This window comes from Parasteatoda tepidariorum, chromosome 7 (genome assembly GCF_043381705.1).
Source record: "Parasteatoda tepidariorum isolate YZ-2023 chromosome 7, CAS_Ptep_4.0, whole genome shotgun sequence".
Lineage (NCBI taxonomy): Eukaryota > Metazoa > Arthropoda > Arachnida > Araneae > Theridiidae > Parasteatoda > Parasteatoda tepidariorum.
In genome coordinates this window covers 46216289-46234518 of record NC_092210.1, presented here as the reverse complement: position 1 = coordinate 46234518, position 18230 = coordinate 46216289, and the positions used below count along the sequence as shown (strand labels likewise).

The following is an 18230-nucleotide window of genomic DNA, read 5'->3' as shown; positions in this document are numbered from 1 at the left end:
GTGATAGAGGCATAAGAGGCGTGGTAATTATTAAGAATTACTGTTTATAGATGACTATCGGATAATTAAGTATAAGAACAAGACAAAGATACTCCCGATTATAAGAAACTTCGCTTGCTTAAAAAAATATGAAGATCGTAATAAAAATCGACATGTTTCGAGTGCTCAAAAATTGACGCCCATTCTCAAGACCCGCCATACATGATTGAGGAAAACTGCTATTATTTTCGGGTCTGACTTTGTGGGGATGAAACAAAAATTATTTTGGAAATTTTTTAAACTATTTTTAGTTATTTGGTTTGGTTATAATAGTGTATATATATATATATATATATATATATATATATACACAAAGTAGCTCGTCAACACGCTACACTTCATTTCATTTGGATTTAAGAACATTTCATTTGGAATTCTTCGGATTTATAAAGCAAGCGAGTGTTATGATTATTATAATAAAAAATTTGCTTGCAAAACTTTTTTTTCTTATTTGATGATAATTCTCTACAGAATGGTTTTTTACGTCTGATTCCCCGCCACCTCTTCCAGAAGCGGGCGAGTCGTGGCAAGGGCTCTCCAGAAGTTTCCGGTTGCGCACGGGACGAGCCCGTGGCTTGTGAACTGGGGTCCTTGGTGGCCGCGCGATAAGAATTAAAAAAAGAAACAATATGAAAGTTTTTTTATTTCATTATGAGGAATTTTTCAAATAGTTTTTTATATCCTAAGAATTCTTTATTTTACGTTTTTTAGTTTACAATTTTTTGATAAAAATTGTTGTCAAAAAACTTTTTTGAAAAATTAAATGGTATAACATTATGTGTTTATGTATTTTTCTTGCATTTTCTAATGTTTGAAGTAATATGATTTAGAAAAGTGTGGAATAAAAATTCGATACTTGCGTATTAACGCCAACTCTGCTACAGATTTGGCTGTTTTTAAGTGCCGCCAATCTACACCTAAAATTTTTGCAACAAATCATAAAGTAAAACACTTTATTTAAAATCAAAACACTTTCAAAATTCACAACACTTTATTTAAAATCAAAGTAAAATCGGATTTCGGTGGAAAATAAACCGACATAGAGTTTAACATAGATTCAAAACAATCTCTATTTTCTTTCACCTGATGCTGTCGTCATATGAACTCTAATAAATAAGATTCCAAATGAAAGAACATTTCCAAAACGTACGTTTACCAAGATAAAGTTTCAGGTCATGGGAATTGGTACATTTTCGTTTTTTTGGTAAAATATTTCGCTCCTGAAAAAAAAATTGCATCTTGTTCTGTTTTTGGCAAATCCCAAAGACGCATTTTCGTAGTACTAAAAAATGGCGTCAAAAATCAGCAAACAACAAGGCAACAAGGAATCCAAAGGATTACTGTGTGCGAACAACAGGATTGCTCTTTATCTGCCCATTAGAGCAACTTCTTGCTCTAATGGGCAACAGGTTGAACAGAACAGAAGTTGCTCTAATGGGCAACAGGATTGCCCATTAGAGCAACTTCTGCTGCGGTATCGTTAGTACGTAAGTACCAAAAATTCAACAAGAATTCAGCTTTTGTGTTTTTAAGTTACATATTGAAATTCATATCGAGATCTTGCAATTATAAAATTTCATTGTGTGGTGCGTCATCTTAAAGTAATGAAGGGATAATCTGTGTATATATTATTTGAGAATAAAGTTTTCAAATGAAGAACATATCAGTTTGGAATTCTCCGGATTTATAAAGCAGGTAAGTGTTATAATTTATAAAATAAAAAATTTTACTTTTAAATAATTTTTTTTCTTATTTGATGATAATTTTCTATAGAATGGTTTTTTACGTCCGATTATGACTAAAAAAAAAAAAAACAAGAAAGAAATTTTTTTCCTTTAATGTGAGAAATTTTTAGAATTGTTTTTTTTTTGTTTCATTAGCATTTTTCATTTTACGTTTTTTAGTTTCTAAGTAATAATTTTTATTGAAATTTTAAATTTTTTGATAAAATTTTTGTCGAAAAACTTTTTTTACAAAATTAAATTATAAAAAATTATGAGGCTTATGCATACTTTTTGCTTATTTTAATATTTGAAGTAATATGATTCTTGAAACTATGGATTGTAAAGTTTAAATAGGCCTTTCATGTTACATCATTAAGTTCAGTAAAACTATTTTTCAGGCATTAGGTTTTAACTCTAATAAGAAGATACATATTTTTTTCTGTTTATTTATAAATATTTTTCTGATATGTTTTGGATGTTCTCTCTCTAAAAGAAAAGAGATACCATTTTGTTCTCGTTTGCATATGAGAGAATATCAAACATTTTTCCTTTTTAAATTTAATAAGCTACAACAAGGAAGGAACGTTACAATGCTACACGCTACATTAAAGACGTCTCCAGAGTAACTGAATGTCTGTTCATACTGCAATCGCAGGTATTCGCCTCATACAACAACGCCCCCTATAGTTCGTTGCGATCGCGAACTGACCAGTTGCAAATTGATTGACAAATTCGTAAGCCGATATTAACTTATAAAATAACTTAAATTATTTTCACCTTAAATGAATTATTTTAGATTTTACTTCAACTCACGTAAGTTTTCATCACATGTAATTTAAGAGATTGTCGTACGCCGAATAAAGAGTGCAACAGCAAATCATTATAAAAATGATTATTTTTTTTTGCTCTACATGACATCTTATAAAAATTGCCTAATATTAAACACTTTGAAAACTTAACTTTATTAACTATAAAAGTGTAGCCTCATGCTTTGAAGTTTCGTGCTTGCTAATTTTCCTTTCCTTCTCACATGTACCCAAAACGAAAATAATCTCGAATCTATTTTGTACGAATAGCTGTCATCTGAAACAATAAAATAAGAACAAATAATGATTATATCATTTTTCTATGTTTTTTTCCCAGCTCAACATGATCATTTTTTGGATATAATTATGAAAAAAATTTCGGATGCAAATTACCTACAGTCGATCTCACTTTTAACAAGCACGAAGGGACCGCAACATTTGCTCAATATGACATAGTGCTAGTTTAAGACGAGTTTGTGAAAAAAATCATAAAAGCTCATAAATAAATACTAAATTTTAAATACAGTATTTCCATCATTTATTTGTATATTTCTGTACAGTACAAAAAAAGTTAGTTAGTTTGCTTTAAACTGTCTTATTGCCTCTCTGTTGATTTATAGGGCGTCATTAACTTTCAGTTTGAATATTAAAGGATTTTTTCAAGAAGGGATTAGAAAATCTGGAAAGATGCAAGATTTATGAATCACAAAAATATTGCTCACTGAAACTGATGTTATCTCGTTTAAAGCGAGCTATGCTCTAATAGACTTAACATTATACTAACCAAATATTTTCAATTTCATCGTTAAAGCCGGGTTCTCGTTAAATCAGAGCTCGTTATAAGCAAATATGACAGTATACAATATAAAATTCACTATAGTTTATACAGTTTTGTTAAGATCAAAAATAGTAAACTATTTTATAGCAAAAATATTATTCGGAAAAAGTGTCATTGAATTGAATAACCAGAGAGTAAGCTATGTTCATTTGACAAGTTTTCCAGAAATCAAACATTTCTGAAAAATAAAATCTAATCATTTAAAGGAAAAAAAAGCAATTTGAACATTTTAATAAGAATAAGTCACGTGAAAACCGATAGCTGATTATCAATTGTATTTTATTTCTTGTCTTAGCTTACGCAAGAAGGTATCTTCTAGGTGGGAGTAAGAAACATTTAGCAGCTGTAGGTATCTGTGAGAATTTGAACATTCATACCATTTCGTACTTCAAATTTACATATTTTAGTGATGTGGCGGTAGTTCCGTGATTTCTGTAAGGAGTTTGGTATATAAGAGTAGAAAAATTGCAGGCTATCTACGTTTTATCGCGATAAAATTTCGGCCTAAACATGCGTGTCTTCCTAGCTTTACTTGTCATCACACTTTGCGCCTTGGTAAGTACTACGCGGCAGCTTACAATAATTTATTTGGTAATCAGAAATAAAAATAAAATATTTTATAAAAATGTTCTGGTGCATTTATACTTAAAACAATTTATTATTTTTGTGGAATTTTAGATTTTTTTTAAAATAGAACCAATCCAATTCACTACCTAGTTCTTTTAAATACGCAATATATAGATAATGCATGAAGCTGATGAGCAATTAATGCATTTAATAATTAATTTACACCACCAATGGCTATTATTTTGACAAAAATTATAGTTGATGACAAACTGTTTCAATTTGGTTGAAAAGTCTTTTTCAAATGAATGTAAAAATATTTAAAAAAGCATTTTGTGACAAATAGTGTTTTTTAAAATGTTTTAATTATGAGCCGAAAAGTCATTTTTAAATTAATTTATTTTTTTAAATTTTTTTTTAAATGTATATATGTTTTAGTTAATAATTTTTTTATATGCATTTTGCAGCAAATAGGTATTTTTTTCAGTTAATGCAAATTAACTGAAAAAAGATATTAGATTTTCAGACAGAATATTAGATTTTCTTTATGTATTTTTTTTGATTATGGAAGACTATGTTTAAATGTATTCCTTTTCCTTAAATCACTTTTTCTAAAATATTAATTTTGTGTGAAATCCCGTTTTGAATGTATTCTATTTGTGGCAAATAACTTTACAACAGAACTTGCTTTGTGCCAAATTAGTTTTTAAAATATTTTGTTAAATGCAGTTATTTTGAAAGTCGTTTTTAAAAATATTTATTTTATTAGGATTGTTCTGTTAATATGTATTTTGTGATAAACTGCATTTTTGTTCCGATGAGGTGGCCCTAGTTCGAATCCCAGTGATGGCTGGTCGATACGAATTCTGTACTCTGCTCGCACCAACCACATGGCTAACGTCAAATATTTTCAGTGGTAAATGGATCATGGGTTCGAGTACCCTTGCCGTCAGGCTAACCGTGGTTGGTTTTCGTGGTTTTCCTCTCCATGTGACAAAGACGCGGATTAGTTCCATTAAAAAAAGTCCTCCACGAAGGCAAATGTTTCCCTATACTTGAACGAGGAGTTCCCCAGTCTTCTGGATTGGGTTCAAAATTACAAGGCTACGGATTTAAACATTAGTAGTCGTAAACCCGAAGTTGGGCTGGCTGTTCAATGACGGTTATTAAAAAAAATTGATTTCTTTTAAAGTATTTAATTTGTGTTAAACTGCCTTTAAAAATATTTATTTTATAACAAACAGGTTTTCTTAACACATTTATTTTTTAGCCAATTGTTCTCCTTAAGCATAAATATTTTGAAGTAAAAAGTGCTTACAAATATCTATTTTGAATTGTATAGCTTTTTTTAAGAGTCTAATTTGTGGAAAAACGATTTCAAAAATTTAGTCAGACAAATAACTTTTTTAAGTGTATTTTTTTCGTCGGAAAAGAGTTTCTTAAAATATTTAATTTGTGAAAACTGATTTGTGATTTTTTACTGTATTATTTAATTAGAAAAAGTCATTTTTTATAAATAATGAATTAAAAGTATTTTTTTCAATAAATTTATTTTTTAGAAACTATTTTTCTTTAATATTTATTTAATTTAATTTTTTTAAGTATTTGTGATGTTTATAATAAAAGACAATGTCATTTTTACAAGCATTTATTTTTGACGAGAAAAATAACTCATCACTTAAACTGTTTTATTTTAAATTTTTTTAAAACATCAATTAATAAATGCATTTATTGAGGATTTCTTTCCGTCTTCATAATAATAGTTACATATGATTTATCAATAATTTAATATGGTCTATAAGAGCATAAAAATGAGTAAGTTTTATTGAAAGTTTAACATTTAACATCTATCAAATTAATAAATAACCGTGACTTATTTGGTTTATTCCGGCGTATTTCATGCCTTGTTTCTGCCTTCAAAATTTCGGGTGAGTTATGAGAAAATGAAACAGACTGTTTAACACCGAAAATAGAGTTAAACTGTGGAAACTTTTTTGAATATAGGTTTTATATATAGGTTTTATATATAGGTTTTATATATAGCTCTTGAATATAGTTTCGAATTTAGTATTCCTGGCAATTTCATTTTGAAAGAAAAACTTTTAGCTCTAACATTTTCGAATTTTCGCACAAATATTTCGAATTTGCGTATTATGTACCGTTTCAACAATTCCTTGTGTTTTAGTAAGATGAATTTGTAATATGTATCTACGTATCTTACCTTTTGATTTGTTTCAAAAATCGTTTCTTAGGCGTAGTATAACCTTTTTGAACCTTGTGCTATTAGACCCTACATTCAATTCAATTCAGTTAAGAAGGAAAAAAAAGCACAAATCTGCTTTGGACAAATGTGTTTTATTAATAAACTTCGTCTTCTCGTTAATTGATAATGGTATTTACCATAATATGTATAAGTTTAGACATAAAGCCTTATATTCCGAAATTTTCATAAAATAGCAGAAAAAAAATTATATTTTTATTTGATTTATTATAGTTATGCTACCGCTTTTTAATTTTTATTATTTTTGATACATAATTTAAACCTATATCATTTAAAAAAAATTTCTGGCGTAATGTATGGAATTTATATGTTGATAAATATCTGCTTACCTAAAAAGTTATAGAGCTGTTATCTTTGGTTTTCTTTGGCAGGCAGCAAACGCAGCCTTGACCTGCTTCGGAGATGAAGAGAAATGCAGTGCTGAGGAATGCTGCATCCAAATTGGCAACACTCCAGTTGGAATTTGTAAGAATAAGCACGATATTGGTACGTCAGAAATCTAATTTTTTGGAATTTTAAAATTCATTAGTACAATATACACTATGCTGTTGAGTGCATTATTGTTAAGCGTCCTTAATTCTTTAGTGTAAGACATGTATCGCAAATAATTTTTTACAACCTAGAAAACATTACACGCATGTGATTGTTTATTGATATTTATTGTGACATTTATTGAGATTTTTGGAATAATCAACATTTATATATATCTTTAGATTGCTTATCAAAAAAGAAATGAAAGAAAAAAATACAGTCGAAAATCGATTTCAGCTTAATAACTTCTGCACTACTCACGATTCAGAAAGGTTATATTAAATACTCCTTACTCACGATTCACAGAACTCACTCACTTATATTAAAAACTCACTGAAAGGTTATATTAAAACTGTAAAAAATCTTGGTATATAGATGCCTTCATTTTTGGTTTGGGCGTAAACTAAATACATTTTTAAGTATCGAACTGTATCATTGAGGTAACATTTTTATAAAATTGACAAAATAAGAATTGTTTGAAAGAATTAGCGAAAATACACTCTATAACAAAACAATCGACGCACCAAGAAGCAATCATCCGATTGCTTTGAAATTTTGTATGTATGAATGTTTTAAACAGATATGGCTGAAATGATGCCGACTGGGGACGTATAGTCTTTAGCGACGAATCCCGCTTCCTACTGTGTCCTGACGATCATCGAAGACGTGTTTGGAGACGCGCAGGGCTAAGGGGGGATCCTGCCTTCACTATTGCACGCCACACCGGCCCTCAACAAGGCATTATGGTCTGGGGTGCCATTTCCTTTGACAGTCGGACCCTTTTGGTCGTCATTAGAGGTACACTTACTGCACAGCGGTACGTCGACGACATCCCAAGATCTGTTTTGCTGCCGTTCCTTTTGCAGCTCCCTTCAGGTTTTCCCCGAGTTTCAATGCCAGGATCAGCAAGCTTCTCAAACTCTTCCTTGGCCTGACAGATCACCAGATCTCTCTCCCATCAAGCATGTCTGGGATACGATGGGAAGGCGATTGCATCTGGCACGAATGTTGATGACCTCGTTCGACAATTGCATCGAATTTGGCAGGAAATACCGCAAGAGACCATCCGGGAGCTTTATCGGTCTATGCCACTCCGTGTGGCAGCTTGTATCCAGGCTAGAGGCGGATCAACACCTTATTGAACTTGTTACTGTAACTCTGCAATAAATTATTCAATTGTTCTGAAATTTTAATCATTTATTATTCTGTACATTGTCTTCCTATCCACCAATTTTCGTTTCAATCGGACAACTCCTTCTTGGTGCGTCGATTTTTTTGTTATAGAGTGTATATTACTAAAAATATGATTGTTTTTTACACGAAATGTTTTTGCAATAAAGGCATAAATTGATTCGAATGCTCACAAAAATGTGCGTTGTAGGTAAATAAATAAACAAACAAAAATTAGCAACTAAATAAGTAAAACTGTGACAGTGAAAAGGAAAATAAAAAATGTGGCTACAGAAATGTGACTACATGCACATTTTTAGTTTACCTGATGGAAATTGTTCACCTAAATTTTTTGCTGTCCAATGAATCCAAATCAATTTTTGATTAAATTCGAAGGTCTTTTGAATAATCGTTTTTCACTTTCTCACAATTTCTTTGATCTATCAAACTGGTATTAATGTTTTTAATCTTACCTTCCTCTCTTATGATTAGTCATATGTTGATAATGTTTCTGGTTTATTGTTTTTGCTTTAAATATCAGTAGAGAGCCATTTATGAGTATGAGCATTCCTTTTGACAAGGAATTTGATTAAGGGACACTCTGCAGAGATTACGGGATACTCTGTACTCTTAAAATTTTTTGTCTTCCCGAGCTATGTAGTGTACAGATCGTTTTACAAATGGTATTAAAAAACAAAGGTAATATTATTAAAAGTACACTAAAGGGATTGCATTCCTTAGTTATAGTATTAACAAAATTATTACTTTGTGCAAATGACCTGATAATACTGGTTATTGGTTAAAATTACAATCTGAAGCAATTTAGCCTCATGCTCTTAATATTTTGTGTTAGATATTGTTTGTGAGATGCCTAAAAGAAGTGTATTATTTCTTAAGTTACCGAGAACCATGTTATCATTAAATCATGAAAATAAATATTCTCAACCACGGTATCAGTAAATTTCGGTGATAAGCTTATTCCTTATATAATAATTTAGTTTTATGCTTAAGAAAAACAGAACAAATTTCTAGAATTAAATCTATTAGTAGATCAGGTCCTCGAGCACCTGAATACTAAACTAATTTGGAGAAAGCTGAAAATTATTTCACAATTTGTGGGTTGGATCAAATATGGATATTTGATATTTTTCTCTCACTTAAGGTGAGATTTAGTCACCATATTGAATTTATAGAGGGAAAAATCACAAATATTGTTTTCCATTTGATTTTTGTGCGCTAAATAGAATAACATTAAAACTAAGTCAATATGAATAATAATTTAGAAGTTGTACGCCTTTATCGTACGCATAATGTGTATTGTTAGTATGCATTATGCTTTACTTGTAAAAGTAAGAACGTCACACGCTTAAATAGGTATAGTAATTATTTTAATAATAGCTTAAATAATAATAGCTGTCTAATATTTTTTTTAAAAAATAACTTTTGGTGTCATTTACACTTTAATTTTCATCAACTATTAGAAACATAATTTTTTAAAAAAAATTAAAAACTAGTTGTTGCAGCAAAACATATTATGCTACGTTCGTAACAAGCAGTTTTGGATTTTTTTAAAAATAATTTTCTACTTAAATATTTATTAAAAAGTGGAGAAATGATAAATAATATTTAGAATATATTTAAGACGAATTATTAGATCTCCTTGATTATTTTTTCGTGATTTTTAAATCCTGTATCGTGCTCTTTAAATTCAGAAAATAAGACATTAGGTAATCACCCTTTAATAATCCTACCAACTTTGACTTTAGTCTCATACAATTAGGTCTTATTCAATGTAGCATAAATTCAATTTAGTCTCATTCAATTTAGATGAAAAATAAATAAATCGGAAACATTATCTCACTTATCTAGATAATAATGCTTAAGTTTTCCTCTTTTCTTGTATTCCTTATTTCTTCAGTAAATTCAAGATCGCTTCAGTAAATTGATACTTACTTCGGAGGAGGCAAAACTCAGTTATTCATATCGGACTTGAGAAAACTTCTAAACAGTTTCCAGTTTTTCTCTGATTATTTCAGTATTGAGAAATTGTTTTTACTCGGGAACTGGCCTATTAAAAATTGAAAGAGTATTTTGTAGAAAACTGCGAAGTTAATTAGAAACCACATATGCTTTTGACAAAGATATTAAACTTTCAGAAGTTTTTTCGAAAGAAAAATTTTGCATTCACCTATTGGTGTCGTAGGATATTGGAAAATGCATTAAAATAAAGTACTATAAAAAATAAATGCATAAAGAAAGTATAGTTAGTTAAATAATAATTCTGGCCCAATTTAGTAAAATAAGATTAAACAAGAATATGTATGAGTAAAGATCAAATTAAGGGATCTCATATCTTTTTCGTAATAAAGTTGGGTATATTTTTGAAAACTTTTGCTAAATTACTTTCTTCCATCGGAAATTCGATTTAGCCGAATAATTTAATGGTTTGTACTTGCAACCATCTGAAGTTTGTTCTTAAACCTGGAAAACAGAGTTTTCAAAATGTCAGTTCACATGTTTTTCCAATAAGCTCTTCAAGTATTCAGTATTTTTTACTTTTATCAATCGAGTACGCTTTAAATGGTTTTTGGCATTAAAGTTTATACTGATAAATTACGAATAAAACCTAAATGAAAGGATATACCTAGAATAAACTAGTCCTTGGTTTATTGAAACGGCTTAGAGAAGGAATTACCGACCCCTAGTTGATTAAAGCTCAAAGTTGTTTAGCTAATTATCTATCTGTGAATAAAATAATATATTTTTAGGTAATGCAGTAAAAACCTTGCTCTTTATAATGTTTACGAGTCTCGTGCAATTTTAAATTCAGAATATTGATGTTTTCGAAATTAAAGATTATCTTCCGATTTTCACTTTCCCGGTATAGATGATTTTAAGGTTCGTGATCTGGCATACTCTTGCCCAATATTTCCAACACTATTTATTTATGATTAAGAACCATAGGAAAATTGATGCATAATGCAGATATGGACTTCATACTTTAATTGTATAGGATTTGTTGTCCTTAACTTTAATACCTTACACTTTGGTATATTTTTCCTTTTTCTGCTTATTTTCAAGTAGATATACTGTTTTTTTTTTGGGCATTTTTTTCTGGTATATTAAATTTTTAAATTAATGATTGTTCGAACTGCACTTGTAATTCTGCACTTTTTCCCACTGCATTTCAGATGAAATTTGTGAAATGAAGCCCCTGAAGAACCTTTTCAAGAAACACGTTTTCAAAGTCCGATGTCCGTGCAAGGATGAACTGAAGTGTGTTTCATCAAAGGGTGGAATTATCGGAGTGAGTATTCCTTTATTAATTTATATAAAATTATCAATCGGGCAAATAATATACTTTTGATAATAATTTCATTACCGAATAGTTGAAAATGCAAAAGAAAAAAATTTAATGATCAAATTTTGTCACAATAATAAAAGGAAATTTTATATTATTTAATCCGATTTTCTTGCAAACTTTTAAAAAGAGTATTGTTCAAAGTGTTACGCTGTTTTTTTATTTAAAATATGCCTTTGATTTTGGGGAGATTAACAAGTTTCAAATTTGAATAAAAATTCCGTAATTACAATAATTTCTTAAAGTGATGTACGATGACTAAGGTCCGAGATAGCCTGGTTGGGCCCAAGACCAAGAGGTCGTAGCTTCGATCCCCACCGGCCGAAGACTCCTCGGGTGGTAAATGGCGACTGGTGCGCGTTAAATCTGTAGGGTCACAAAGTCCTCCTTGCCCCTATAACAAATAAATTTTGGGGGTTTCCATAACAAATCCTCTTTGGTTCTGAATTGGAGATTGATCGTTCTCTGGTCCAGGTCAAAATTTTGATCCCTGGATGAATAAATGGATGTATGACTGGGTCTGTCCTATAAACGGGCTGTGACGTGTGTGTGGCCGAAGTCGTATTTTTGGTCACGGATGGCACCGCTGAAAAACAAAAAATGCACCCTCTGTCATAAATTCGCTTGGTTTCACTAGACAAGATTACTGGTTGATAAGTGGCATCAGAAACAGCAACATGATATTTAAGGGATGTTGTAGAATTAGGTTTTCCGTTAACCTTTAACATTTAAAGGGCACATTTATTTCTTTATAGTGTGTTGTGGGATTCATGGGAGCATGATAAAAGAATGGAACCTTATAAGATAGCAAAACATCAAAAATAGCATGGAGGTAAAAAAATAGCAATTAATATTCAAATAGTATTAATTATACTGAAAATTTTTGAAAAAAGTGGTAGAAGAAAAGCAATTTTTAAAACGTTGAAATATTGTTTTGCTCGTTAAATACAATTAAATACGAGCATATTATAATAAGTGTCTATTTTTTATTCCTGAAAATTATATGAAACTATGTGTATGAACAATATATATATTCATTTTTAATTTTTGATTTGTTTTTAGCTTGAAATTTCAAAAAAATTAATTTTTAGAAAAAGCTAACATTCAGTGTTAAATGTTGGTTTTCCAGCAAGCAAGGAAAATTTTAAAAATATGTGTTTTGAAAATATCCTGGTACTGCTATCTGGTGTGTAAAATGAGAAATAAAGTGCTTTCCAAAAAAAAAGTGCTTTCAAAAAAAAAAAAAAAAAAAAAAAAAAAAAAAAAAAAGAAAGAAAAAGAATTACTTTTCAGCCCGTCAGTATCACGGGAGCGAGAAATAACGAACGAAATCTCAACCTGTCATTTTCGCGGAAACGAGAAGGAAGGGGTTAATAATAACCTAACCGTAATAACCTAAGTGATTTTTTCAATATCCATATATTGTTTGAATTAATCAATTTCTATATTTTAAAATGTATTTCAATCAGCAGCCTTCAAATCAACGATTTACAAAAATACGATTTATGCTTAAAAAATTAGTTTGAAAAGTTTAACTAAAAAAAGAATAAAAAAAGCTTTCTTTGAATTTAAAAAAAATGTGTGTATTAGATGAACTTCTAGCTAAACAAGCGATAGATAGAAAGTTGGAAGATACAGAAGCCTTTTTAAAAGCTTAAAATCAATTTCTTGAAAGAAGCATTTTGGAATTTTAAAAATTATTGATATTTTTATTACAATTACGAGTTTTATAAATATTTTTTAAAATTTCTGTAAAAAATACTCGTTTAAATATTCAAAATTCTCACCTTATAGAGGTATTAGAAAAAAAGGCTTTATCCTAAGACAATTCTAGGGACAAAAAATTTATTTATCATGAAGAATATCTATGAAAAAAAATTATTTTTTTATTTTATGATAAGAACAGTCGCAGAAAAAACTATTTTGATTATACAGATTTTATTTTTTTACCGACGTCAAAATACATTGCTATTTGACAATATATAGAGTTGGACAAAATATCATTAAGAGAAAATCGCAAGTAATCAAATACGTGTTTTTGCGATTCATTATGAGCAACCATTACAATTTTAATAGTGATTTTTAGTATTCATAATTTTTTATTATAATTGTAATCATATTTGCATATAATACTGAACTATAATTTAAAACAATAATGATTTATGATTGCATCTTACCTTGTTTGCATAAATCTTGATTTGAAGTAATGCTAACATATTGTAAACACATTACATGTAAACATAATGAATACATGTTTTCTTGATTACAATTAATTAATTACTTGTTGCGAGTAACATTTTTTCTCGAAACAAGATATTTTAACAACAGTTAGAGTAGTCACTTATAGTTATAATTTCCTTCAATTAGTAATAATAGCTCAATATTTTATCGACGTATTGAAAATAATTTATAAGAATAAAAATGAAATGTTAAAAATATTTTGATAAGAAATTCATGTTATTTTATTTCAGCCGAGAAACTTGTAATTTGTGAAATTGTTTTGTTAAAATATTTTCTGAACCAAAGAAATTTCTTTTGCAGAAATTCGCCGGAAAATGTCAAGAGAACAGCGGAGAAGAAGAGGAATAACTTGATTTCTATTAATCATTTTATTATTAAATAAAAGTTTCAAAATACCTGTGTAGTTTTATCATATTTTGTTTATGAATTTTTATCTTTGAGATTCCATTCTTTAAATATTAAATGAAGACCTTTGGGGAGAGAGGAGATAGGTTTATACACATTTTTCCTAAAATGACTGATTACTACGTTATGACAAGTCAATAACGTGAAAAATCAGTATCCCCGAGAGTTATTACACGTTGAAGATAGGTTTTCTCCAAGTCAGCTTTTTTGGACATGAACCGTTCTTACTTCTTGTTTTCAAATATGCATAAATTCTAATGTTTAAATACACAGAATAAGCTAAAAAACAGATTTTATTACCTTGCCAAGCATTCTGTTTTGGGGCATTTCTTCTTCCCCGTATTTGCTACCAATACACTGTTTTCTCGTTAAATAACAAAGAATAAAACATCAGCAGAAAAAACATCATCGGCAGAAATAACAATAATTAAAATGCTCATTAGGCATGGTATACGCTAGTCAGTAAATATTCCTTTTCCCTGGTAATGTTATTTATATCTTGTTTTCATTTGTTGTTTACCTTAATTGTTTTAATTTGTTTCAATACTTTCACGATTAGTTGCTAAAATTGGAATTTTGTGTGCGTAATAATTTAACTTAATTTACAATAAAATTTAATGAAATAGATAGAAAATTATTTATTTGTTTTGTATTCCATTGAACAAACAACAAAAATTATTTTGATCTTTTTGTGATGAAAGATTCCTTTATTTGAGAATGATTAGTATTTTGAAAACGAAGAATAAATAAAATAATTTTAAAAAAGTCAGATCTTTTAAAAATAAGAAAGAGAATTTCTAAGTTGTTAACGCTAAATGAAAGAAAAAAAAAACTAAGTGATTTTTTAAAATTTAGAATGTGACTTAAAATTTAATATTTCGTTTGTGAATATGCACTTATTATATCAATAGTCTTGAGGCTCTGCTTTGGTTAATTTAGAACACTGAAGAAAAAGTATGGTCAAAAAAGCATCGAAAAAGTTAAAGATGTTTCAGTAAAAGTAAACATTGAAAAAAAAAATAATGTTAAGGGTAACAAAAAAGCAAAGGAAAAATAGGAAAAAGAAAGAGTGACCAAGAAACTGATTATGAATTAAATAAAAAGAAATGTAAGTAAACAAAATTTTGAAATAGTACATGTATCAAAGCTTAGGAAATATCACAGCCCACAAATGTCAAATTTAAATCATGAATAATGTCTAAAATAAATGTTTTTACTTTCTTCGAGGGAAGAAGTAATCTCTATATTTTTGAGAGATCCGAATCGCGTGTGGAGATGTTTGGCGAGGAAACTTGAAAAAAAAATTTTCTCAACACAGTGAGAAAAAATTTTCGAAACTATTTTTGTATTGTCCAGTCTGGATCTCTCAATTTCACAGTGCTTCATGAAATTCTGTTTTCCTCCATTTTAACGGGGAATACAGAATTTCATCAAGTAAATAACACCGTAACCACACAGAATCTTAAATTCTGATTAAATGACACTTGTTGTCCAGTTCGTTTTGCATAAAAAATTTGTATATTTTTGCGTGGAAAATTTTTTGAAAAGTTTAGTGGAAAAGTTATGAATTTAAGTTTAATTTTTCTTTCTGTTTAGTTCACTAAGCAGATAAATTTTTATTATCATGTTTTATTGTTGTTACTGTGAAATTTTTTTTCTTCACATGTTGAAAAAAGGTTATTTGTAAGAAAGAGGACAGTCATACCAATATAAAGTTTATAAATTCATGGTATTCTAAAATTTTATTTTGGCTTACCAAATTTTTTTTTTGGGGGGGATGCAATACAAAAATTATAAATACTTTTGCATTAATAAAAACATGAAAACTCTGTCGTTTTCATAAAATATCTTTGGTAAAGGATAAGTGTAGAAATTCTATTTTGGGACTTCAAGATTGAAAACATACTAGTGAATAATAATTAGATTTATATTTCAAAAGAGAAGTTATTTTAAGATCTTTTACTTCCATATAAGGAAAGATTAAACGATTTTCTATGAGTAATAAATAATTTTGATGAGGCGTAAGAATACACAGAAAAGGCAATATGACTGGTCTCTTCACACATTTTAATTATCGTATAAAATTGAGGAGCAATGGTTTTTGCGTGCTTTTTTGTATTTCATGCTTACAAACTAAACTCCGTCAGATCTGACTGAAACTCTGTCTCTCCTTCTCCGGCTGGAGAGGGGTGAAACTGCTATTTCACCATCGTTTAGTAAAATAAAAGATTATGCCGAAACTGGACTCGTTAATCATGCTGTTTTGACTCTTAATTAACTAAAAAATATCGGTGTGGATCCTCCGTTATTTCATATATATATATATATATATATATATAATTTAAAGTATAAAATGAGAACTACATGTTTAGGGAGTATATAGCGGGACATTCATCCATAAGGCACAGTTAGTTCTACACATGGGAGTCAGAAACTATTCGTTAACGAGAAATTCAAAAATTTCCTGATTACGTAAGAGAAGATGGGTTTCGTGAGCAGTCAAAACAACAGAATACCTAAGTAATGACGTATTGTTTGACGTCATTACAGTCGTCAGGCTCGGTCAGAGTGATTTAACCCAATGTAATTTCCAGTTCTAATAATGGTTCCTAGTTAAGAGCCTTGCGGCTAAGGCGTGCACCGTATAAAATGAACGCTCCAATAATTGACATTCTTTCTCATCCACTTATTGATCAACTCCACCTACATATCGTCACCTCCAATCCACGCCTACAACTTGATCTACATGCGTAGGCATCTTTTCACTTTAACTCTCAGTTTTTCCCCCATTCATATTCAAGGCTATTAACCTTTCTACTTACCTTCTTGAGAAATTGGTAAGATCATTTTCTATTCCTTAAGATTTGAAAGAAGAAGTGGTATGAAACGGGTGGAGAGCGGGTTAATATTAAATAACAAGAAGTTTTTTAAACCGAAATGGCAGATATAAATGTCGTCGAATTAAGTAAGGAGTGTAACGCTCAAACAGAGACTCTATTGTCTGATTTTTTTTATTTTTAACAATGATTTATCCAATTATGGAAATAATATTGTAATAAAATAGTAGAATATATTCTCCGATTTTGTGTTTATGTAGAAAAGAATGAACAAAATCCTCCCACGAAATTGTTCAGGATTTTATTTTTCCTTAATTATTTTCTTATCTCTGGTTGTAATTAAAGTGTAGGCTAGTAGCTTTGCCCTACACAGAGAGACCATAGCTAGGTGCAGTAGTAGACTCGTGCAATAAAATAAGTTGTCTGAAGCACATTTTTGACACTAACTTGATAAGTTACTTGATAAGTTACGTAAGCACATTTTTGACACTTTTGAGCTCCCTTCGTGTCAACAAATGTAAGAAAATCACAGTGCTTACGCCCAAAATTTTTTTGGAGTGAGTTGAACAACATCGTTTAAATTTGCTGCAATATGAACTTGGTAGAACCACATTATTGTACTTATTAAAATTTATTACAGGATAACATGGTTCAACTTAATACCTAATCAAGAAAGCAAAATTTTGCACAGTATTATGGTTCAAAGTACCGACATTTTTATTCAAAAAGCCACTTTTTGCTGAATGAAAGAAAGACTCAAAATAGAAGAAAAAATCAAAATAATATAAATAAAATATGAATGGCTAGGAAGAAAAACTTAAAATAGAAGAAATATCAAAATAATATAAATAAAATATGAATGTCTAGGTAGAAAGACTCAAAATAGAAGAAAAATCAAAATAATATAAATAAAATATGAATGTCTAGGTAGAAAGACTCAAAATAGAAGAAAAATCAAAATAATATAAATAAAATATGAATGTCTAGGTAGAAAGACTCAAAATAGAAGAAAAATCAAAATAATATAAATAAAATATGAATGTCTAGGTAGAAAGACTCAAAATAGAAGAAAAATCAAAATAATATAAATAAAATATGAATGTCTAGGTAGAAAGACTCAAAATAGAAGAAAAATCAAAATAATATAAATAAAATATGAATGTCTAGGTAGAAAGACNAAAAAAAAGGAAAACTGCAGTTTTGTGATGCTTTATAGTATATTGGAAGATCTTTACGTCATTTATTCGATTTTAATTAATCTCACTTTATTCAGCAGCTAATTTTTTTAATTCTGAAACATCTTTAAAAAACAAGAAACAAAGTTTAAAAAAAGGGGAATAATGTATTTAAAAAATAAATTCCATTCTCAAAATGAATAAAAACAAGAAAATTATTACTACTAAATAAATAAAATGTATATAGAATGAACGAAT

General features: G+C 29.1%; 1 protein-coding gene across 1 annotated transcript; it reads left to right on the top strand.

The window, feature by feature from the left end:
* Nucleotides 1-3802: 3802 nt before the first annotated feature.
* On the top strand, nucleotides 3803-13952 carry LOC107451270 (uncharacterized). Its single transcript, XM_016067317.3, has 4 exons — nucleotides 3803-3962; nucleotides 6624-6738; nucleotides 11145-11260; nucleotides 13856-13952. The coding sequence occupies exons 1-4, from the start codon at nucleotides 3918-3920 to the stop codon at nucleotides 13901-13903; spliced, it is 324 nt and encodes a 107-aa protein (XP_015922803.1). The 5' UTR covers nucleotides 3803-3917; the 3' UTR covers nucleotides 13904-13952.
* The last annotated feature ends 4278 nt before the right edge of the window (nucleotides 13953-18230 follow it).